Raw genomic sequence first — 25,149 nt, 5'->3', positions numbered from 1 at the left:
TGAGGGAAATTTCAGATAGACAAATACTTCATTTTCAGGCCCAATTTAAATGTGAAGCGCCCCCCCCCCCCAAAGTCTAAACTGCAGTGGACTCTCCTATCACAGTACAGATTCTACTATTCTGAGTTTTGGGTTGTTGTTTTGGTTTTGTTGCATTTTGCTTGTTTGGGTTTTTGTTGTTTTGGTTTTTGTTTGTTTTGGGTGGGGTTTTTGGTTGTTGTGGTGGCTTTTTTTTTTTTTTTTCAATAATGAGTATGTTTCAGTAGCATGTAATTTTTAAAGGCTTCTCATCTACTCTCCGCGTGCGCTTCTCTTCTGCCTGATGTTTCATAAAGGTGTATCAGAATGCGGTGATGTATCTCTTTGAGCACCTCCTTTTACCCGGAACGTCTGGCAGCCGGAAAGCAACTCTTATTTCCACCATCTCCTCTGTTAACGAGAACTTACTGCTGCCTTCCACCTTGGGGAGGGGGGGTGGCGGTCCACTTCCCTGTTTTTATTCCCGGCGCAGTCGGTGCCACGTCCCGCCCGCCGCGGGCTGAGGGCCCCGCCGGGGCCGCCCTTTCCGGCGGGCGAGGCGGAAGCGGCTGCGGGGCCGCGCAGGAGCCGGGCGGGCGCCCGGGCACTGCTAGGGCCGGGGCCGGGGCCGGGGCAGGGGCCAACGCTGCCGCTGCCGGCCGTGCCCGGAGCCCCGCTGGCATGAGCGGCGAGCGGCGACGGCCGGGCCCGGCCCCGCGCCCTCCCCTCGGGCCGGGCCCGGCGGCTGCCGCCGCGGCACGGCGGGACGTGCCGGCTTCGCGGGGCGGCGCGGAGCGGTGCCGGGCGGGACGGAGCGCGGCGGAAAGGTGAGGCCTCCCTGGGCTGCGCTGCGCCGTGCGGGCACGGGTGGCCGTGCGCCGCGCCAAGCCTGGGCCGCCCTTCCCCGAGGAGCGGGGACGGGAGAAATCGGGACGTGGAGTGCGACTCCGCTTCAAAAGCAGCGCGGTCAGCGTTGTCTAGGGAGGGGATTCTGCCCCTCTGCTCCGCTCTGGTGAGGCCCCACCTGCAGTGCTGCGTGCCAGCACAGCAAGGACAGTGAGCTGTAGGAACGAGTCCCCAGCTGGGCCACGAAGTTGATTAGGGGGTTGGAGCTCCTCTCCTGTGAGGAAATGCTGAGACAGCTGGGGCTGTTCAGACTGGAAAAAAAGAAGGCTTTGGAGTGAATTTTGGCCTTTTGACCTGAAGGGAGCCTACAAGAAAAATGGAAAAGGAACTTTTACAAGGGCAGGTAGTGACCAGGACAAAGGGGAATGATTCCAGCTGAAAAAGAGTAGTTTTGGATTAGACGTTAGGAAGAAATTCTGTACTGTGAGAGAGGTGAGGCACTGGAACAGGGTTGCCAGAGAAGTTGTGAATGCTCCATCCTGGAAAGTGTTCAAGGCCAGACTGGATGGGGCTCTGAGCACCCTGGTCTAGTGCAAGGTGTCTGTGCCCACAGCAGGGGGATTGGATCTGAGAGACCTTTAAAGTCCCTTCCAGCCCAGGCCACCCTGAGGTTCTGTGAATTCTGGTCCTGAGCTCTGTGCTGTGAGACAGCTTGGTACGTGTCAGGGCTATAACGCTAGTAAGCAAAGATATTTTTCAGGTGGGAGGGTTTAACCTATAAATAGAAATGTGTTGTGCAGTTTTAAGGTTTATAGGGTGGCTATTAAATTTGTGAGTTCTGAGGTGACTGGCCTGGGTAGCCACTAATTATCTAGAACTTAAATGTGACAACTGCCAAGCAACCCATAACTTTTGGGCAGGATTATGTGTCAACTCAAGATAAATATCTCTGAAAATTTACTATATGGCCACATCCTAAACCTTTGGAGAGCTTGCTAAATTGTAGATTTAGATTGTAGACATCCTATCTCGATACCTTGATCATACTGGAAGACACAAAGATTGGAAATTTTTGCACTAAGCAATGATCCTGGTGCAGTGGATGTTTCACAGAGCACCAGGTGAGTTTGTAAGAACTGTTTTCTTGCAGGACTGAAACTTGTTTAAAATTTCTGTTAATCCATGGGGTTGTAGGTGATAATGCACCCCAAGGATAGCAGGTATTTAATCAGGGCACTAATTCTTGTGCAGGTTGTGTTTGAGGAACTGGCACAGCTTAGCCTTGGTAAGAAATGATGGTCCGGGGAGTAAGTTAGAAAATAGTTTGGATGCTGTCTTATTTTACCAAACTGTTCTGGATCTTCTTCCTTGTTTTGAATAATTTATGTACACTCTGAATTTTCAAAATATAATGTAACTCTTAAAATATTGTAATTTTCCTGAAACATATCTTTTGTTCTGGGAGAGAAACTCTTCATATATTTCTTCATTCTTCAAAGCCAGGATAATCTTCAAGGGTGGATGACAGAACCAACCAGCCTTTCTGCAGGTGCAGAAGAGAAAAAAGAGAGCATTCCCACACAGCTGATGAAGCATAAAAACAAAGTTGGTGTTGCTTCTGAGGAACTTGGCTCAGCAAATGCACCTGCAGACCAGAAAGAGCAAACTACATCAGAAATAAGACAAGACTGTGTATACAGAAGTAGTGGGAGACCTGAGAAGATAGAAATAATTAAATCTCTTGTGATGGATCAGGATGTATCCAGAAACTGTGAGCTATATGTACCTGTGTCTAGTAATCGTTCAGCAGTGGAGTCATCTGAGGAGAGGTAAGGATTAGTTTTTTAAAATATATTAACAATTTTCCTATAGAAAGGGAGGGTATTTTCAGTTCATGAAGGTAAATTTATGATTTTTTTTCCTTGGTATCTTTGGTTCAGGTAAATCCCATTAACTAGTTCAGTAATTAAAGTATTTACATGCAACTTCTTGCACTGTTTTTTTCTTTTGTGCATGCATGTTCTCATTTAATCATTCTTTTCCACCATTCTCTTTCTTACTTTTTCACTATATTTTTGAAATGTTTATCTGAACATTAATGGAGAAAGGCTTTTGTTTTGACAGATTGCTGTGCTGCAACAGTGTTATGACACACTTTCATCTCTGGAATGAGAGTGTCTGTGCAGATGGATTGCACCTCTTGCCTACCTGGATTTCAAAACAATTCTCTTGAATTGCAGTACCTTGTTTACTCTGGATGTTAATCTGTCATGTTCTCAGTCTGTGGCTGCTTCTGTTTTATCAACTCCCAGAAAGAAGGTGGTTTCATAATAGCTGCAGAAGGGACATAACACTGCTTCCTTTACACCAAACTTCCTCTTTCTTGATCTCACTGGCTTAGTCAGTTGAGCACTTCTTCTCTTTCTGCATCTTATGCTGAATTTATTCATTGGCTGTATTGCAGAGGAACGATTTCCCTGCCCTGACACAATTTCTCTCCCTGTGGGATCCCTTGTTAGCAGCAGGTTTCTTCATGCTCAGAGTGGGAGGTTGGTGCTTTATATTTTAGATACTTGGCTTGTACACAAGATAAGCTAGAGATTGCTGCTGTCACATACCAAGCTGTGTGGTTTTCTTCATAGTATTTTCAAGGTTATTAAGTAAAGTCTTCACAAACCTTAATGGACTTGAAACTCTTCTGAGAAATTAGGCTTTGTCCAGCATCATAGTGTAACACAAATATGGACTTGAAACAAATCTTTATATGATGTTTCTTCTCACCAGATAATACTGTGTTTGATACCTATTATATCTGTTGTTTCTCTTTTAATTAATGATTATTTAGTGTTGTTAAAAATGCAATTTCATGCAGCTACTTGAGCACTTGAGTAAAATCTTAACTAGTTTTATATGACAACCAGTAGATGAATTTCTGGTATTAAGCTCCATTGCTCTTTATACTAAATATTTTTTGTTCTCAAGGGAGATACACACAGATGGTTTGAGTAAGCCAGTTTGGACGTAAAGAAAAATAAATACAGAGCCATCATTGAGCAGTCTGTCCTTTCAAGTTTAATAAAAGTAATCCAGTTACCATCTGGTACATAAACTCTTTCTCACTGTCTTCCTAATTGCTTGTCCTTTCTTAGTGGTGTAAGATGTGCCTTAATTTCTTCCTAGTCTTTTGGAGGCAGACTGTGGTTTGGATTTGGGGTGTTCTTGAGTAGAAGATTAGAAGCTACTAATAGTAGTGGGCAGTTAGCAATAACCTTGCAGCCTTTTTCTGCTTAAGTACTTTCCTTTGAAAAACAGACTTCCAATGTAAACTTCTTTTAGTGCTATACCTAAATGATACTAATATGGCTGGTGACATATGTTTTTTTAAAATATTTTAATTGTGAAGCTGTGATTATTTTTTAGACATTTATTTGTTAGATGTAACTATATGACAAACGCCTCTGGGGAATGGAATGTGCAATTTGCAGTCATTTTTTTGAACATTGTATGGATCTCTGTTTTCAGCAGTAATGTTCCCATACAAGCTGCAGATGCTGGTCTATGCAGTATTCCTGTGGGGCATAATTTCCTCTCTCATGGTCATAACTTCACTTCAGAATGTTGTATATATGCTCAGATGCAGGTACTTGACAATGTACCTTGGCCAAAAAGCCCATATTATTTGAGGAAGAAATGTTTCTCTGGATTTCAGCTAGCCTGTAAGCTGCAGTTTGTATCATGGTGGAAATTCTCCTTAGATTTAGTAACATTCAAACTAGTTGACCACTTCAGCTAGTTTGAACTAACATTCAAAGTAGTTGGCCACTTTTCATTGTATTATGTCATGTATTCTGCTCAGCACGAGGCGGGTTGGTCAGTCCCAGTGGTGTGTAGATACAAAGCCCTCTTGGGTAATGTGTTCTTAGCTGGATGCCTAGGGTACATTATTCATATATGCAGCAAATAGACATGTTGGCTTGTTTCTGTTGCAAATTTAAACTGTAAAATGTAGAAATACAAAGGGACTGGAGTATCCATTCAAACACATAAGAGAAATTCAGGCAATGATTTATTACCAGCCTAGTGACAGATACTGGAGGGGAGCAGTTGAGAGGGTTTTCTAAACTTTTCTCTAATTTTTGAGAGCTAATGTTAGTTCTATGAAAATGGGTAAGATGGAAAGCAAATTGAATTGAAAAAATGGTAGAAAGACTAAAATACTTACCTGAGTTGTAAAAAGGGGAAGAGGTTGAAAAGAAGAGTAGGATTTGTGCTGTTACTTGAGGTATGTGTTGATTTTTATTGCAGTGAAGAGGACATGTATCGTGATGAAGAAGAAATAGAGAGAGAGAAAATACTACTTAGTGAAACAAACTCATCAGGTACAATCAAACTTTGTGTGAAGTTTCAAATACAGTACTGCAACTCACTGTAGCACTGATGTGTGATGTCCTGATGCTCTCTCCTCCAGAGACTTCTGTGCACAGATGTCTGTTTTCAAAAGCAGTTGCTTATGACTGAGTACATTGTACAGTTTGATTTAAAAAAAATCAATTCTCTAGAAAATTAGTTGCTCTTAATACATCATTCCCTTTGTTTCTGTAGTTACTTTATGAGTGAATGTGAGTTCTTTGGAAAGCAGTCATATAGTCTGTGTTACAAGTGTTGTGCTTGAAAATTACTCAGTCATAGTCATCATATCAGCATCTGTTGCTGGCATGCTTTGATATCCTCAGTACAACTTGTTTTTGGGATGAAGGCTGTTGGGATTCCAAGGCAAAACTGTATCTCTTCTTTCTGTTACTGTTACTGACTTACTGAGAAAGGTCTGTTGTCTTTCTTCCTTATAATCTAGCTGCTGTATGGAGAAACTTTTGTCAATTTTTTTCTGCTTGCTAAGAAAATGAAGAGTACTTTACTAATTTCTCCTCTTTGCCAATTAATTTTTGCAGAAGGGAGGAGCAGTGTGTTCCCTGTCTTCTAGAACTACATCATAACTTTTCTTCACGCGTAATTTTCAGAACAAACTGATTTTATCCCCTCCCACTGCAGCAATTACTTAGTAGCTACAGGTTGTGCTGCCAGTTTCATTTGGCACTGAAGTTATTTTAAAGTGATAGTGTGTTTAGAAATTTGATGTGCTTTCTACCTTCTTTTGTTTTATAATGTTCTGTTGCATGTAACATGTTGCATGTTCTGTTTTGACAGAATATAAATTAAGTGTTTCACCTGAAATGGACATCATGGAGTATTGCAGGAAGGAATGGAGAGGAAATACACCAGCAGCAAAAAGGATGAGAAAGGTAGCAGTTCTATGTTTATTGAACTTCATTAGGCTCTTGGTTTTTGTCTGCTACATGATTTTATATGCAGTCAGTCTTTTAAGATAGGAAATGCAGTAGCAGTGTTTTACATTGTGAGGTCTTACAAGTGTTTTACAGCTTCAGATGCTTTTCTTCGTGCTCATTTCAAATATGTTTTTAGCAAAGCTACTTGCTGATAATTTAGGGTTTTGATTATTGCTATCCTTTTTTATTGTTTTCAATTGAAGTTTTATATTTTGTTATGGACATAAATTGCTAATTTTGTGGACTGTTGAAGTGCAGAGCACATTACCAAATTTTTGGGTGGAAGGCACGTAACTGAAAGTGGTGAATTGCTTGGATTTTTAAAAATTTTTCCTGAGATTTTTACCAGTTTTCTAACTATTTTTTTTATATTAATCTTGACCAAGAATGGTAGAAAATAAAGTTGTTTTGTTGCTTGAGAAATGTAGTGAAATGTATGAGTAAACATAAAGATAGCTTACAAAAGTCAAAAACTCTCCATGCCTCCGTGGAGAGATAACTGTGAGAAGTATGGACACACAGGACATGGGCCCTTGCCAGGATGGCTGAGCTGCAGAAGCTGCATTTCAACATTGTGGCTTCTGCTACAACTGTGAGTATGGGAACAGCAGGGAGGGAACAAATGTGCTGAGGCAAGTGTCAAGATATTTCAGCGTAAACACAAACTTACCCTGAGGCAGAAACAAACTACATGTGGCATGTTTGGGGTAAATAGCATCAATTAGTGCTGAAATTTCTTTTAAGCATGATGTGTAGTCTTGTGTGTATGTTGGATATTTTTTGGAAATCTAGGTGAGCTAGCTACCCATATTTCAATGATGTTTATGTTCTGTCATCAAACAAATACCTCAAACAGTTATCTGTTAGATTTCTTCAGTTTTTTGTTTGTTTTTCAGCAGAACTAAGTTGTTTTTTTCAGGGTTTAATTTGTGACCTAAAAGTATTTGAACTTCCAAAAGGGGTAGTGGGTCAAGCTTTTTTTTTTTTTTAATAGCATTAGTATGTGGATGATAATATTCTAATACCTCTTATGTTAACAGTGTGTAACCTTAAAATGTTTTATTAATGATTTCATGTTCTTTGGATTTTGTGTTTTTCTAGGGATATGAAGCAGTTGCCCAGAAGTTTGCATCTATAAGGAGAATACGAGGTGATAACTATTGTGCTTTCAGAGCAACTCTTTTCCAGGCATTAAGCCAAGCGACCCAGTTACCAAGGTGGCTGCAGAGTGAGGATTTTACTATGGTACGTGTCAAACTGATCTTCTGACAATAGACTAATATTCAGTCTAACCTATTTGATAATTTTATTATCTAATTTCTCTGTTACATAATGTATATGCTCACTTGTCAGTATCCCCTGAACTGAGAAGTTGTAATATTCAAGATTATTGTTTGTGCACAGTGATTCTTTCAACTTGGAATTGAGTCCAGATGCCCTTGGTTTCCATTTTGTAATGGATATAAATGTTACTGTAGGGCTTACTGGAATGTCACTTGTCTGTCTTAATCTTGCTCTCTTGGTTTCTTCTTCCTGCCTATAATGTGGCACTAAGAGATTTTCCACAAGACAACTGGTAATAACAAAAAAATACAGACAATTTATTTGAACATTTGAGAAAACCCTAGCTTTTCAAAATTATAATGTCTATTCTTGTGTGCCATATATGTTTTCTCTAGAAAGTGGAATAGCAAATTGGATGCTGTAGGCTTTGTAGAATGTGTAATTACCTGTGTCTTAAAATAAGTGTGACAGCAACTCCAACCTGACACGAAGAACAGTTCTTGTGGAGCATGGATGTATGAGAAAAGCAAAGTATTCCCCTACAAGTAGAAGAAGAATATTCTAGAATTTTTTTTGTGTCAACAGAGTCCATTTGATGGTATTGGTGAACATGGAAAAAACATGTAAGAAGCTGCCCATACAAAAGTGAGCCACTTGAGAAGAGTAAGGTTCCAGTTGTCAGGATGCTGCTGGAAATGTAAATGGTGAATGTCTGATGCAGACTCTGTGTGTAGGGTAGCAGTCCAAGGAGAGTCACAGTGCCCTTACTACCTTTTTGCATCACTTTAGAGGACAACTGAAAATTTCTCATTCTGGCCACTGTAATTTTTAAGTAAACATCTTGTGATTATGTTTTTGTACTTACTGATGAAAATAGTTCTGTGAGGTGTTTTACAGCAAGTACATTGCAAAATGGTTTCCTTTTTGTAAAAAACACATTCATTCAGCTCTCAACCATTTCCACATTATCAGACTAAAGAACATAGTTTCCCAATGATCCTTTAAAGAGCAAACTTTTTTAAAATTATGTACTTTGAAGTTTTTAATGATTTTTTTTTTTTGCTACTGATTCACAGAGGAAAATGTCATATGATAATTAACACTTTTTTGAAAAGGGTGTATACCTACAAAACAAACTGAAATGATAAATTGTTATGCATCAAAGCAGAAGGCACGTAAGAGAAATGTGTATTCTGACAGCTGGCAGTACAAAAATAACAGGGCTTTTGGGTTTTTTCTTGTTTTTAATTTAAAATGGTGATTACATGCATATTTGTAGTTGTAGAAGTTACTGGCATATAATTTTTGATTATTTAGTTCTATGTGCACAGGATGCCAGGCTGGGTGGGAGAAGACCTATGCCTCTCTGACACATACTTGGTTGCCACTAAAGAGAACACATTACTAGTTTGGAGTCCTAGTAAACTGAAAATGGGCTGGTGGTGGCTGATGGCATAAGTGCTACTCTAGCCAAGTATTCACTCCATTGTAAGACCTAAGTTCTTCTTCCAGTTCTAGCAGTAAGATGGGTTAATAGACAAAGGTACAAAACTGGACATGTAACTGCCAGGATGTCCTTCAAGGTAGGTGTAAACACTCTGAATGGAACACGTGTAGCACATGAGCAGTAAAAGAGGCAGTTCTAAGGCTAAAACATGATTTGATGCATCAGCAAATTCCCAAGTTGTTTTCTTCTTTAATAAAAACCCTGTCCCAGAGTTTTTGAATTGTGCTCCTTGAAAAGGAAACTTTTTTTTTTGTGTGTTCTGGACAAAGTAGTTTGCAGTCCACCAGGACTTCAGGATGATCTGATGAATGTCATTTTCTCTTCTGTTGGTTCAGGAACACTTTCAAACAAAGTCACTGTCATCTATCTGCTGTTGGGGGAGTGTTTTAATTTAAAAAAAACCAAAAACTTCAAAACAAAATAAAAACAAACAAAAAAGAAGGCATGAGTAACTTGGTTGGTAATTTTTTCAGTGCTTATGTGTTAGATCTGGAAATAGTAATAGACCAGTATTCTTACTGTTACCCAACAAGTATTATAAACAGCCACTTGTGTTTGGTTATGATCATCTTACTATGATATCTGTTCAGAAGGATATACGAGGTATTATTTTAAGGTGAAAACAGTTTAAAACAATAAAATATGCAGGTTGATGGTTTTTCCTTTCCAGACTTTTAGCTTAAGCTGACTTTTATTCTCTCATCTTCCAGCTTCCTGAAAACTTGCTGAGCAAGTATGACTGGATCAAGCAGTGGCAGCTCAGACAGAAACCTGGCAAGAGGATGGGAGAAATAAGGGATGAAATAAAAGAGTATTTAATACTTCTAAGGAAAAAGGTTAGAAAATTATTTGTATGTTCTTTGGTCACTTGCAAATAAGAAAAGTGACAAAGAGTTTTGAATGTGGAGAGTTTAACATAAGGGTGCTTTCAGTAGTGAAAGTCCCTTTTCTGTACGTATATTGCAAAAAAGTCAAGATTATCTGTTCAGATATGTGAGAGGTGTCTGGTCTTTTACTACTTGCAGTAGAATGATGCTGGAATTAATTTGCAAGCAGCTCTGCAGAAAACAATTAGACAGATTTCAATGAAAAAATTAATGTAACAGAGTAGCATTCTGCCTCTATAATTTCTTGTACTTATTTGAAGGAATGATGTATACTGCAGACAAATCCTTTTGCTATCTGGACAAGATTAAGGAAAGAAAAACACAACAACACTGAAGTAATTTCAAAGGAGTAGTTTTTATTCCATTTTTTATACATTTATTTCAGGTTACAGGAACATGATTGTGCCTCTGAGTATTCATACTATATTACCTAGCCCCATGCTTTCTCTCTCTTAGAACTCTGGAAACTATTAAAAAACTCTTCAGTTGTTCCTGTCTTACTGTGAATGCAAATTCTCTTTATGAAGGCTTTTAAGAGTATTTGGAATACTGCATTCAGCAGTTTGAGCGTTGGAATGAAATACACATTTTGAGTAACAGAAATGTAAAGAATATTAAGTATATAGGCTTTATGGTGCAGGAAACAAAAAGTTATTTATTACCTTAATGTGTATTGTCCCACAACAATATTTGTTCTGCCACCTTGCAGCAATTTCTAGCATTCCTTCCTTTTGTTTTGCTTATGGATCAATTTAAGCAAAATCAGATCTAGTCAGCCTGACCTTGATTGGGGTACAGTTGTGGAAATATTCTTGATTGTTTTTCAAAAGGCACAAAGCCCTTCATAAGTTAAATTCTGAGTGCCTGTGCTGAACATCTTACAACTCACAAGTGGCTTTTTGCAGTTCCTGCCGGGTGATGGCTGTTGATTTGTGTTGTGTCTGATGGTTTGTTTGGTGTTTTTTTTTTCCTAGTGGAAGAATATAAGTGAAATAAAGGATCCTCTTGAGAAACAGGAAGCTTGTGATAAATTGTTTAAAAATGAAGAGGAGGAGTATAGTCTTTATGAAGCGCTGAAATTTTTGATGCTTAACACTGCCATTGAATTATACAATGCCAATAAAAGTGGAAAGAGAGTGCCTGTCTTCTCCTGGCTCCTGTTTGCACGGGATACATCCAGCAACCCTTCTCAGTTAATGCATAATCACTTGAATCATATTGGTCACAGTGGAGGCCTTGAACAAGTAAGGAGAGGTTGTTCTTAAAGTGTTGTTTTCCTGTTCTTAAATGACTTCAGTTTCAAGTCATTTAAGAAATTTCTCAGCTTTTGTTGGGCTGACTGAACATCTGGTCTTTTGTTGGGAAGAATATGTTAGAACTGCTTGCTTGTAGTGGGAGTTTATAAAGGCCCTCCTCTGAAACACCACATTTTGTCTGGTGGCTGACAGGTAGCATTCTTTGGAAATAGGGCTTGCTATTAATAGAACACTTGTATGGATCTCTTAGTTGTTAGCTTTTTAAAAAATACCACGATAAAAGCTAATACTCAAATTATGAAGACCATGTGTAGCATATACATGGGTGAATTCTGATAAGCTAATGGAAGTTAGTGTTTTATACGTGGCTTAAATGGTACACATATTACAAAAAAGCCCCAAACCAAAACAAGCAGCAGTTAATGAGCCGAATAGACTGAAAGATTTTGGAAACATCCATTAAAAAAATTCCCTTGAATTCATTACAAGCAGGACACTGCAATGAAGTTCAAAACTTAATTGTAGATACTAGAAATATGGAAATACTCTGTTTTGGTTTTGTTTCTGATCTTAAAAATCAGACAACTGCAATATAGATAAAACAGTTTGCTGTTTCTGTGAAAATAGGTGATTCATTGGTGACTTTTTTGCTGCTCAGTTTAGTCAATAAGTTATGTTGCAGTTTTTTGTGCTGCCTATATTTGTTTTATTTCAGTAAGATTCGTTGTAAATTGTTATTTAGAAAAGGATATGCTTGTCACTGTAGTAGACAAAGTAGAAGCTTTTCACATCTTCTTTTTCTGACTTTCTTCTCCTGTCAATGGGCTTTGTAAGGGCTTTCCATTTTATTTGGCTGGAAAGTTCAAAGTACCCTGTAAGAGTGAAAGGATCATTGTCTGAAACCTGCTCTTGTCTGGTTTTAAGTGACTTAACAGGATGAACACTGATGCAAGAGAATGTCTTTCCTACCTGCTTGTAGCAGTAGGACACTGTGTGTAAAGCAGTTTTTCTTTAGGGTTATTTTACTACTATGCTATTGTGGATTTGAGGACTTTGTTGTTAAATGCATGGTATCCTAGAAGGGGGTATGATGGAGATGAGAGAATTAAGGAGAGATGCTCATGTATAGGACTTCTCACTTCACAATTTTTGTCTTTGAAAAATTACATCTACTAGGTATTAGTTTAATATTTTTATGAGGAAAATCTTGTAGAAGGTTATGTTGAATTTTACGCAAATATTTGTTGTTTCCAATGTAGGTGGAAATGTTTCTCCTTGCTTATGCTCTGCAGTATACCATCCAAGTGTACCGACTCTATAAGTGCAGCACTGATGAGTTCATCACACTTTACCCCAATGACCCGGAGGAGGACTGGCCTGTGGTGACTCTCATAACTGAAGATGACAGACATTATAATATTCCAGTCAGAATGTGCCAAGAGACGATGCTCTGAACAAGTGATTGTTTGGCAGACAAACTTGTGCTGCTTATGGAAGTTTCCCATGCTATTTTGAAACAGGACAGTGACAAAATCCATGTGATTAAATCAACAACTTGAAATATGTGTTTTGGAAGTTGGCATCTGAAATAAAGTATCAAATAGGTACTATCTTAAATAGTAAAGGTTTGGCAAGCATGGCTTTGTTTTCCATTAAAAAATGGAATCTTCTGCAGTCCTTTTTTTTTGAAGGACTTACTCTGAATAGAATTGCCAAAACTATAGATTTATTCATTTTATTTCTTTTGGTGAGCTCTGTGGTGAGACATGAGCTAACGTTTTGCTCCCAAAAATAATGACAAGTGAAATTTTTGGGAAAGTAAGGTGGCAGTGTCTTGGCAGATCTTTGTAATAGCCATTTATACAAAACTGGGTCTCGGGAAGTAATACAATTCTTTTGCAGTTGGAATTTAATGCCTGCCATGGTTTATGCTATAAGAGAGATGTTACTTAAAGTTTTCTAACGCTTTGGGTTGTTTGTTTTTTTTTTTTCCTACATAAGTGTCTCTTATTTAGAAGCCACTTGTCTGTTACACTGAAAATGAGCTACTCTTCCCCTTTCAACCTATGGAGAGGGATGTGGCAAATGTGATAAGGGAGTATAAAAGTTGTTTGATAGTCTGTCACAAAGTCAAAGACTACACAGAATTCCCACTTAAATTATGACAGCTGATAGGACATAGCCACATGCCTGTTAACTTCCATGTCTTTCATGTTATTGCTCCTGTAGTGTTAATCCTCTCTGGCAGCTTCTCTTGAGAAGATGAGGATTTTAATTTGTCCAGGGAGTGCAGTAGATGGAAATAAACTTTTGGTGCAGCTTACTCCTCCCAAGAGTGGAGATATGAGAGGTTCTGTTTCTGCTTAGTTATTCATTATACTTTAAAACTGAAAGAATACAGAATGTATCAGATGCTGGAAGTGCTGACAATCTTTTAAAAATAATTAAATAATGAAGCATTCGGCTTTTAGGTTCAAGTAGAAGTATGTCCCACAGATGACTTTTGGAACAAGAGAGTGAAAACTGATTTAACTGAAATGCTGGTCATACACAGGTCACTTAGAAGGCCTTCATATGTAAATAGGGTAAGGTTTTAAAAACTTTTCATTTGAATATTCTGGAGAAAGTGGCGTGCAAAATTATTCTGTTCTAGTTGAAATTAATTTGTTAACTATTTTTGTGAAAGGTAATATACACAATGAAAATGTGTATTCACTATATTCTAAAATGTGTTTTAAACACATTAATGAGGCCTGTCATATATTCTATTTGTCATGTTTTCTTTGCCTTCTAAATCAATTAGTTTGTTACTGAAAATTTCTGGGAGCTACAAGGGAATAAAAAACTTAATAAATTAATCTGGCAGCACTTCGTTTCTTGTTTTATGGCCTATACTTTATATTTTTAATGTTTCACCTTTTGTAATCCACATTGAAGTTAGTTTGTTCATGAAAGCTGTGAAGTTTAGTAACATAGGTAAAAGAAGCAATTATTGACTGCTTGCACACAGGCAGCAAAACCAAGTAATTTCCTGAACTGATGTTATCTAAGAAAAGCTGAAGAGGAGGAAAAATAAATTGACTTGTGCAACTCATAACTCTGATAGAAAAGTTGTAGTTATGATTTAATTAACTGAAATTACTGAATTGTGATAATATTCTTGAGACTTAACACCTCTTTGAAAAGATATTGTCACACATGTAGAGCAGTAGTTCTGAATGTATGACAAAAACCTCTAAAGCAGAGGCATTTTAGGGGCTGAGTTTGTAGCCATTAGGGGTGAAAACAATTCACATAATTGGCTTGTATCTTGAACTGGAAAGGTGGGACTGGGCACAAGGTGCTTAAGTCACATGTGTTTTTTGCTAAAAGTTTCTGCTGTCTACCAAGTTGTTATTTTGCTTTTATTCTGTTTCCTAGTAAGTTATAAAGTGTGCCTGGTGCTGCAGCAGGCAATCTATCCCAGCTCAGGCTGGGTGCAGCTCAGAGAGGCCTGATGGCATCCTGTGAGAGCTCACCAAGACCTGGTGTGTTTGGTTCAGTACTGTGCCTTTATTCAGACAGCTGAGCCAAAGCTTGGCCAGCTCTTGACCAAATGTATTTCTGTGTGACAGCGACAGCCCTCTCATCCAGAACTAGTGAGGGAGGCTGGACAGCAATTTGGGAACTTGTATCTCACCTGGATGGTGGATGTAGTCAGAGAACTGTGTAGATGTTGAAGGAAGAGGGGAGAGAGAGAGCTTTTGCACTGTGTATGGAGTGCAGGGCTCAACTTGTCATCTTGTGTCCCTGTTATATAAATAGTGGTGGTTGTGCAGCTCCTGCATCTTGTTTTCTTCTGGACATAATTGCCATTTGTTTTCCCACTATGCTAGCTGGCAGGACAGGACCAAGAATGTCTGAAGGTGGCCAAATGTTCTTCATGAATGCTCCCTTTTTTGCTTAATGCTGGAAGATGACAGGAGCCATGTTCTCCAGCTGGCTGCAATGAATATTTGTGCTATGACATCAACTAATGTGCTCCAAGCCAGACATATTCAAAGAATATGTCCATTTATTGAAATGGAAACAAAATGTTATTAATTCCACAGAGCTGAAAGTGAAGCAGGAAGTTCAGCATGGTAGAAACCTCACAAAGAAGGCATCTCTCTAGTCCCTTTTCCCCAGAGCACTCATTTCTCCCTGGATACTGATGAAATTATTTTCTATTCATAACTCCTGTGGATGGCAAAAATACCGTCCTAAAATGTACTGGACCACTGAAGAACTGGTCAGTACTGACTACAGATTGGTTTATCAGGGCTGTTGGGAGGTTACTTTGGCATGCTGAGGAAGGAGGGGCACACTGAATGTGATCACCAGCTGTCTCCTCTAGGGGATAGTTTGCCCAATTTGTCTCTTTTTGGAATTGTGGGGTTTGGGATGGTGGTGTTTTTAGACACCTGCCTACAAGGTCTTAGATGGGATAAATTTCCTTTGGGCTGTAGTAGGTGGCCTCTGCATGTGCTCTGCAGTGTCAGTCTGAAACATACAGTATTTTAAATTGAAAAAAAACCAGTCCCTCATTTTATTGAAATTATGTTTTTATGTAGGCTGAACACAGTGGGTACTTTCCTCCCCCCCATCTCTCTTACCTTTCTAGAATCAGATACTTCTGCAACCACTGGTGGCTTGCTGGGATGGGACAGAATTCAGATACTTGTCTGTGTTGCATCTGTTGTGCACCATACATCTAAGATTAAAAAACCCCAAAAGAATAAAAAGAAAAAAACCCAGCTACAGTAATTAAGAAACAAGTACCATCCTTCTGAAACAGTCTTAAGGCATTTCACAGACCTTTCACCGGAATTGTTCATTTCTGGTCCACAGCTGCCCCTGGCTCGGAGTGGTTTTGCAGGGGAGACCAGGAGCCCCTCACCCGGGTCCCGCACCGCCGCAGGGCGAGCGTACCCTCCCCTCCCGGTCTGTCACCAGGTGTCCCTTCAGGCCAGGGGACAGCCCAGGCTCCCACACCGCCCAGCTGGTGGCATCCGCAGCCCTTCCTTGCCGAGGCACAGCCAGGGCTTCTGCTGGCTTGTCACTTCACTGTGGTGATGATACACAAACACCGACCGTGCTGAGGAAATAGGGTGCAGCCAAAATGCTTTGCCTTGTGACCTAGTGATGTACTGATCTTTGCCTTATGATGCAGTGATCTCAAAAAACCATGGCTTAGCAGCATCATCCTTGCATGACATGATATATAAGTTGAAGTTCATAGTGCATAGGTAGGTGATAGACATTTTGAACACATGTGGAACAATGTGAAATGAAGTGATAAGAAACTTGAGATTTTTCGTGCCTTTACATTTTTAGCTTTTTGAATATCAAGCAGTTCATCTGTTTTACACCTTGAATAAGAATCTGCTAGTAGGAGTTGAAATTTGTAGCAAGCCCTCTCTTTGGCTGCTGAGTATCTGGTTTTATTTATTTATTCATCCAAACCTTCATGTGATGTATTGAGGCATGTGAGTCTTCACAGACAAAATAATCACTGTTCCGGTATAACTTATTCCTGCTTCACAAACATGAGGCTTCATAGTGTCAAAAATAATATATGGTGAGAAATGGTGAGGTTGGAGTCTCACATTGTCCAAGAGTAAATCAAGTAATTTTTAAGATGTAGAAACCTGTTAGTTTCCAACTGCAGTTGAAGGTGCACAAAGCATAATTTATTTTTACTGTCCTTATTATAGAGGGGAAAAAAACCCAGTTGTAGCCAAGACACTTACAAAGATTTAAAATACCTTGAAAAACAGAGTATTATTGCTTGTACTGCTGTTAATGAGATGATAAAAATAATTTCTAGCTGAAAGACATACTCAGAACTGAATAGGCTATATATGTAGAGGTGGACCACTTGCTGAACTATTACTGTTGTCATTACTGTTTATGAATGTCTTCTGCATTTTGTATAAAGTTTTGTATAAAGGGTAAGAGAAATAATAAATTACATTGAGCAAGAAGGATATAGAGGATGGGGCATAAACCTGTAAAATGTGTCCATTTCACTTAAACTCTTTCCAGGCCCTCTACTTTAAATATTTGGTTTTTTTAGTATTGCATAACATTTTGGACTTTGTTTTATACAGAAGATGTGGTGTTTTGCTCAAGGAGTGGTTCTGCAAAGCTGAAAGTAATAGCTTGCTTCTTGCCCCTCCTAGGCAGGTTCATCTCTTGCTGCCAAACTTCAGCTTCTGTGCCAGTGAACTGCATCATGAGTGCACTTGCATTTTGGAGGATTGTGTTCCTTTCAGGAAGCCATCAAGCAGCAGTTTAGAGCAGTGTCTGTTCTCTCACCTAAGCATTTCGTTTGAGTTCATATTCAAAAGGGAGACAGAATAACCAATAAAATTTCTTCTCGGGGGTAATTGTCAAGTTGCTTGGCCAATAGAGTTGAAAACATAGAGGAAAGGGAGGGTTTACAACTAAAACAACAAGAAACCCACCAAATTTCAGTGAGTTGTTTATTTTCCTTGTTTAAATAGCACTTGCACAGTGGCAAGACAATCTGTCTCCTGCGAGCCTCAGACTCTCATCTTCCATTCAGGCCCCCTAAGATCCTCCCAAGCAAACACCCACTCAGAGCATCACTGGCCTCCTGCACCTCCTGCAGATATTATCCCAGGGGATGGCACATGACTCTTGTGTACTAGCTTTTGGTATCTAATATTAACATTGCTTTTAGGCAACCAAGTGCTTCCATGGTGTTCATTTACTGATGAGCCCTCTTTAGAGCTCCATTCACTCAGATGTTCTGGATTTTGATTCATCAAACAGATGTCGCGAACAAAACCTTCTGTTAATTACACAAAATAGTGCATTCTAGAAGGTAGTAGGTCGCTGGAGACATTAAAAAAAAATAAGGAAAAGGAAAAATGAACTGGAGCAGTGCTTAGGGATGTTTAAAGCAAATCTGTGATAGTTTCAACAGTCACCTCGTTTGTAAGGTCCGGGTATCGATACAATCTCCCAACACCCAATCCCATGGATGCTCATTCTGGTGTGTCTGCCTTCCCAGAAATATGTAAAGCAACAGCATGGAAAATTCAAAGGAAATAATGGTGTGAAGTTGCCTTTGAGGAGCTAGGAGAGAAGGTGTAAGATCTGCAGTTGGGAAGGCATCCTGTTGCATTGCTGGGACTGTTATCATTGGTGGGGCTTGCCAGCAAAACCCCTGGTTCTTTAAAGGAATACTGCACTGGAGGATGTGGGAATTTACCACCTGCATATGTAGGTGGGCTCAGCACAGAGCAATCTATTCTGGCTGTAAGTTTGGGAGCACTGGCTCCAGCTGCTAGGGAAATGTCTGCTCATGAGACACAGTTTTTATGTCACCTAGAGGAAGGAAGCCCATTTTTCACAGCTGCAGAACAGCTGTAGAGAGTTGATAACTGCTGCTTTGCTTTCTTCTGAGCTCCCTGTGGGTCTCCATGCATGTCACAGAGACTGGGAGAGTGTTTGCTGTGGTCATCCAACACATTCAGAAGTGTCATTTACAGGCAATGGTGAGGCTTCTGCTCCCTTAGTGCCATACCTCTGTTAGTGTCAGTACTTTTTTACCTGTCTGCAGTAAAAAGCCCTTTTCAGTGGCACGGAATAGGTCTTCCCTCAGCAGCACAGATGCTGTAGACCTCCAGCAGAGCTGCATTCTGCCACTTTGTCACTGATTTTTGGACACAAAAGTAAATGCTGTGCAGAACCACCCACAAGTGGGAGAGCTTCTGTCTGGAGTTGGGCACTTTCTCGTCTGAGGTCTGTGCATGCCTTTGGGGGAATAAAATGGATTATATTTCAATATACATCATTAATGGAAGAGCTAATTGTCATCATTACTGATGGAGGTCAGAGGAGGGGCTGCTGATGGGTCTGAGAAAGAGGAGACTTTCAAGACTACAAGATAAGAAGGTGAAATAATAATGCTATTTGCCCTCATACTGCATGTCTTGCTTTTTCCCTGCTTCAGATCAGGCCCTTACTTTCTTAGGAAAATGAAATAAAGCCTACAAAGTCCCTGAAAGAAAAAGCTTAGTTTGAGAAATGTCTAACTGGCCACCATGTGACTCTGTCTGCGCTGTTTGGCCTTGCTCAGTTTGCTCAAAACGAAGCAGTGTGGCAGCAGTTCTCAAAGCTATTTCCGAACAGGCTCTGGCCTTCCGAGCCATGGGAGGTTGGGTCTCTTGGTCTGGCCTCATGAGTGGCACAAGGGCAGTAGCTTTTGCTGAGCCCTATCCAAACTCCCTTTTCTTTGCCTATTGTTTTTTAGCATGGCCTCGTGCAAGGGCAGTGCTCTGGGAAAGGAGACCTTGGGAAGGTCAGGGACCACTCTGTGCATGGGACAGCCATGCCAGCAGGTGCCAGCAGCCAGCGAGCCCGCGCCTGGGAGTGGGGCAGAGACAGATCATTTGCTGGTGTAGATACCCTGATTGTGTTCTCTGCTCTGCTCAGCCCTCCTGGTCTCAGACAGGAACGTGACTAGACAGAAGCCAATCCTCTCTGTAGCCATGGCTGGAGAGTGAGATGGGGGAGCTGGACAGGGCGAGAGCCAGTTCAGGGTTCTCTGAATGTCCCCTGCATAGCCCTGCACCAAGGTCCAGGAGAAACAGAGCTATAGTTCCCAGCCCTTCACAGATGCCAGGGGCATGAGAGGGTGGTCATGGAGCCCCAAAGAGAGGAGACAAGAAGAAATAGGCAGGAACTGAGGGGCTGACAAGGTGCAGGAGACTCTTAAGGCTGGATCTCTGCTGTGGGCCAGTGTAAGGAGAGCTGAGGCACCAGGATCCCAAGGGGTCATGGACAAAGTCTTACCATGGTACTTCTCCAAGACCATTTTAAAACCAATGGCTGCTCAAGTGTCAAAACACTAAAAGCCAGTCTTCTCACTGGCTCAGAGTGGCTCACATTTGGTCATTTGGGAATACTGAAGGAATGTGATCAAAATTTAAGAATGCTTTTGCAGCTTCATAAGAACAGCTTTGGTGACCTGCCAGATAGATGAATCTTCTCCTGACACTTAAGTTTGCCTCGGCCTGATGAGAATAATGCTCTCCCTTTAAATACTAAGCGTCTGTTTAACAGGAATGATAAAAGTATTTCATTTGGTATGGAAAAAGTATTCTGACCATCGTATTTCCATATCAACAACACTTGGAAGCTTTGTAGAAATAAAGAGCTTTCCTTGCATCATTTTATGGATACCTTTACATTTCATTAACTTCAAGTTAAGACCTTGCAGTTGGCAGCATCATGCTCGTAATTCAAAAACAATTTGAGTGTTGGATTAATTTCTCACCAGGAGGTATATTTTGCTTGTTCCAAATGAGAAGAGCATTTTAGACCTTGTCAGATTATCAGATTTAATAAAACAGAAGAAATCAGAATCATTAATCATATGCAAACTGTTAGAACTTTAATTAAAGTAATTAGAATATGAAAGCTATTGGACAATATTGGAGCACAGATCCCCCTCAAAGAAAGCATGGATTATTCTTTTTAACAATGCAAAAAGGTACATCTATGTTAAATACATATACAGCACTCAATTTTAATGCATCATATATTTTTATACTTCTGACCTTAGCAGTCATTTTAAAAATGTACAAAGTTTTAACCTTCATTTTTGTTTAAAGAAAACCCACATGTTTAAAGCAAAGCAGAACAGTCATTAAAAAAAACATACCAGCAGCTTTAGCAAGTGTACAAATTACAGAAAGCAACATTTATTTTGAGAAAAACTAACTGGAATTCTACAAGAGTGACAGAAAATGATGCATGAGGTAACATTTCATTTAAAATCTAGGATCCCTGTACTGTAGTTCCAAACAGTGCTCTGGCTTGATATCTACAGTCCTTGCAAAATTGACTTGTTTAAGTAGTCGAGGATGGCTATTAGGCACACTGCTTTGCATAAAGACAGCTTTGTCCTAAGAAAGAATCTGATGTTGATGCTGAAAGATATTCTGAAAGAAATGAAAACCCACTGATACCTCTCAGGTGAAACATGCATTTGCCTAGTGCTCAGATTTACCTTCAAATTATAGGAACAAACTGAAAAATGGGGCCTTTTCTCTACAGAAGTGTGTTGATTTAACTTAATCTCAGGGCAGCTTTGGCAAAGTGTGGCTAGCTACTGCTTTTGCCTCTTTCAGCACCGTTAGCCTGCTGAGAACAGAACAAGATGTTGTCCTGCAGAATAATCCATGGCCAGAGGGCCAGGCTGGGAAAACATGAGGCTCCCAAACTTCCTTTCCCCTCTTTCCTGAGCAAGAGTCTTCAGATTTTGTTTTGCCTTTATTTTAGGATGCTGTTTCCAGACACTACTTCTCACTCTCAATTATAAAGGTATTTCTGTAAAACTAAAAACAAGTCAATTTTAGAGAACCCAAAGGCACAATTAGAACAAGGAAATATGAATTCAGTATTTTTAGGCATTTCTGTGACACTGTTCCCTGTAGTATCCAAGCATCTTTCACCAGCATTAGTGAATGTTATCCTTATAGCATCCCTCTGAGACTGGACAACCCTCTGTGCTTGTAGTATCATGTTACAAATGGTGCAGTCTGACCTTGCATGATGTGGCCAAAGCTATCTTTGTTCAGAAACTGCATCCGAGCTGAGACTTCCTGGGAGTTACCACTACACCGTTTGGTTCTTCTCCATGATGCTTTCCTGCTGTGAAGACAAAACAGTTCTTGGCTGCTGCTCTGTACTTTAGGTTTTGCTCAACGTTTGTAGTTTCCCTTCTAGACTGACCTTGTGGCTGGCCCTGCTCAAGTGTGCAAAGATGGAGAGAGCAGGCTGTGTGACACTGGCTTCTCCACTGCAAAAGGCGCAGCAAAGTTTGCTCTCTGTTGTGCTCCTTAGCACTACAAAGTTTGTATTCCTCTAGTAACTAGGATCTACTAAGATGTCCAGTAACCTTTAAATGCCAGAGAAGCCTTCACTAAAGATGAAAAATGAAGGGCTTATTGCTCTCTTTGCCCACCAGTAAGGTCCTTGCAGGGTAACACAGCGCAGGGTGCTTTCAAAAGACACTTCAGCTCATTCATTTGCAGCCATCTGTCCCTCTCTGTCTGCATACACACACTCAGTCCTCTGCACTCACACGTGCTCCTCCCCAGGCACTTCAGAAGCTTTCTTTCCCATGTAGGGGAAACAAGTCTTTCTCAAAGGGACTGCTGCTAAGATGTGCTGCCCAAACCCCATGAAATGCATTTCAGCTATTCCACCAGAGACAGTCAAGTCCACTTAGAATTTCTGTGGCCTGTGGTGGTAGAATGCCCTGTCAAACAGCACAAGCAGCGCAGGGGGCTTTGACACTACCTTCAATCCCAACTTGAAGTCTCTTATCACAAACCCTCCATAGGTGTTTGGCTTCACAAAACTAATGCAGAGGCAGTAACAGCACAAAATAACCTAAATTATCTAAAATAAGGGAGCAGACAGAGCAATGTTCTAAAGATCAAAACCTGACATGAATTGGGCTTGATTGCCTCCATGATAGCAGGGGCTGTTTCTGCCATTTGAAACACAGGTTAAGCCTTGCATCCTGTGCATTTGCTTTTTAAAAATATACAAAGATATTGCAAATAATTTTATTAAACCAAGTGAAAAACTTGCTGATGGTAATAAGCAAGGAAATGTCATCTACAAAAATAGGTACCTTTAACTTTTTTCGAGATTTTCCTTTCGCAGTTTTGTGGTTCTTGCAAACTTGGTGGATAAAATCAGTTTATCTAAGTAACCAGTTAATTTATTGCCTGTAGCCTTCCAATTGTTTCATTATAGCTTAGAAGGGATTTTTTGTTCATCATAATAGGCACAAAAGCAGAGTTATATTTGCTTTGGAGAGCAATGAAAGTTAGTTCCAGGCTCTGCTTTTTTCTGCATGTGTACATACACCTTACTTGTCACCCAGGCAGTAGTCTCCTTAAAAGTTAATAAAATTAATTTATTTTTCAGTTCTGCAATTTTTTTTCTTTGCATTTCTGTTGTGGGTTTTTTAATGTATTATGGATAAAGCTGCTGTTCCAATTTTTACATCCATTCCTAAGAGGGAATTTCTATGCTCTCATTTACAGATAGGCCAAGCCATTCTATTACATAAATGTAAGTATTTACTTTGCATTACCTTGATTACAAAGGGAAGTTATGAGAAAGGGTAGCTTTTTTTAAATGCTGAATGATGCACATGAAGAGAGGTGGGAGGAGCAGGTAGTAAGTGCAATTGCTTGCTGTTTCTGGGCAGTTTCTCTTAGAGAGTTAATGGGAGAAATGCAGTACAGTACTCAAATACTTTATCAGCAGATACAATAGCTTATTTTTGCTTTGCTCTCACTGTGGGCTCCCAGAGGGTGGGAGGGTACTGTAAAGCTGGCTCTGCAATACCAACGTTTTGTCATCGGTAAAAGAATCTGTGCAGCTCAACATTTTTGCTCATATCTCTACATTGTAGGCCCCTATTAGGCACTGTCTCTCAATCCTGAACTAAAAGCCTAAAAAAAGGCAAGCAATCTTAAGTCCTTTAAGATGAAGGGACCTCTCTAGGTTCCTGGTTGAATCAGAGAACAATTTAGGTTGTAAGGGGATTGCAGGCAGTTTTCTTTCTAAGACCCCCTCCATTCAAAGAAGGGCGACCTTTGATACAGGACCAGGCTGCTCATGTCCAGATGAATTTTAAATTTAATGGATTACCCCTGTTAATCAGACTTTTCAACTCATTATACATTCAGTTGTGAAATATACAAAGCCTGCATGCCTCAAACTATTCTGTGCTGCTCTGGGGATGCACTGCTAACTTTGCTGGAAAAGTCTGGGTGAAGGTTTTCACTAGAAAGTCACAAAGTGGCTGGAGCTAAGAAATTAACTTGAATTAACTCATTTAATTCTTGATTTTAGATAACGACTCCCCCCAATTCCTTCTGCTTCTTGACTCTCCTTTTCAGTTTAGCAAATGTGAAGTAAAAAACAGTCCATCAAAGAAGAGTTTTGTTGTAAGCTACTTTTTAATCACAGCATTAGTTGACATTCAGTCAGCATGACGATTACATTTTCCTTTTCAAAATGCCAACAGACAAAATAAGCCTAGCAGGAACCTTCAGAAGAAAATGAGGAAATATCTGAAGACACTGAACTCGGAATGACAGAAAATAGTGAGGTAAAACAAATAAATTGTTTTGAGCAGTGACAAGGTTTGGTAAAACTAAAGTTTCCCCTTGGGATTACAGACAAAAGAGCATCTAGAATTATACTGCCATCCTTCTGTTTTACTCAGATGGATTGGATGTCATGGTTATGAAATGCTGAGACTGAAGCTCATTCTCTAATCCTACAATTAATTTGCAGGAGCTGCAGCCAAAATGCCCTTCTGTGCAAGCCTGTGCTCCAAGCCCAGCCTAAAGCTCGATCCCTCTGCCCCCGTACTTTGTCTTTGGCCTTTTTGTTCAGAAGATGCCAATTACTGAGAGGTCTGGCAGTGGTTTTGCTGAGGATTGCATCTATGCACTGACAATTGAACTTGGCTCTCCAAAGCAAATCCACACAAGCTGCCCGAGCCTGAGCTTGGAGCCAGGGCTACGCTGCATCCCATGCCTTCCCGCTGCTCTGCAGGGCTGCTGCAGCTTGTGACCATGCTTGGACACAGTTTGCTGCTAAGCTGGCGATTCTGCCTTGTTTCACGATGCTGCCAGGCTGCTATACAGTGTATTGCAGGGCACAGAACAAATTCAGAGCCCCTCTTCCTACCTGGGACTCTACCACAAGCCCCCACAGCCTGTTTTGCACTGCAACCCCTCCACAGGACCTTACTCCCTTCAAAGTAGATGGTTTGCTGTACTCTAGTAGAAAGCCAAACATGAACGGGGGAAGGGAATCCTAACATCTTATGATTAAGCTGGTATTTGGGACATGCCAATTTGCTACCAAAATTGTGATAATTTTGTCATGTTTAATTAATACTTAAGTGACAT

At 40.2% G+C, this 25,149-nt stretch overlaps 1 protein-coding gene across 5 annotated transcripts; it reads left to right on the top strand.

The window, feature by feature from the left end:
- Nucleotides 1-691: 691 nt before the first annotated feature.
- On the top strand, nt 692-14,001 carry OTULIN (OTU deubiquitinase with linear linkage specificity). Of its 5 annotated transcripts, none has more exons than XM_053955312.1 (8): nt 692-845; nt 2,364-2,693; nt 5,170-5,243; nt 6,070-6,164; nt 7,311-7,454; nt 9,711-9,836; nt 10,862-11,131; nt 12,403-14,001. In XM_053955312.1, the coding sequence occupies exons 1-8, from the start codon at nt 700-702 to the stop codon at nt 12,595-12,597; spliced, it is 1,380 nt and encodes a 459-aa protein (XP_053811287.1). In that variant the 5' UTR covers nt 692-699; the 3' UTR covers nt 12,598-14,001. The 5 variants fall into 5 exon arrangements, with proteins under 5 accessions (XP_053811287.1, XP_053811297.1, XP_053811311.1 ...); XM_053955322.1 differs by having other exon boundaries at nt 763-845; nt 2,368-2,693; XM_053955336.1 differs by lacking the exon at nt 692-845 and adding an exon at nt 933-1,030.
- Nucleotides 14,002-25,149: the final 11,148 nt, after the last annotated feature.

Source organism: Vidua chalybeata, chromosome 1, assembly GCF_026979565.1.
Source record: "Vidua chalybeata isolate OUT-0048 chromosome 1, bVidCha1 merged haplotype, whole genome shotgun sequence".
NCBI classification, from domain to species: Eukaryota; Metazoa; Chordata; class Aves; order Passeriformes; family Viduidae; genus Vidua; species Vidua chalybeata.
This window is presented reverse-complemented; position numbering and strand designations above follow the sequence as displayed.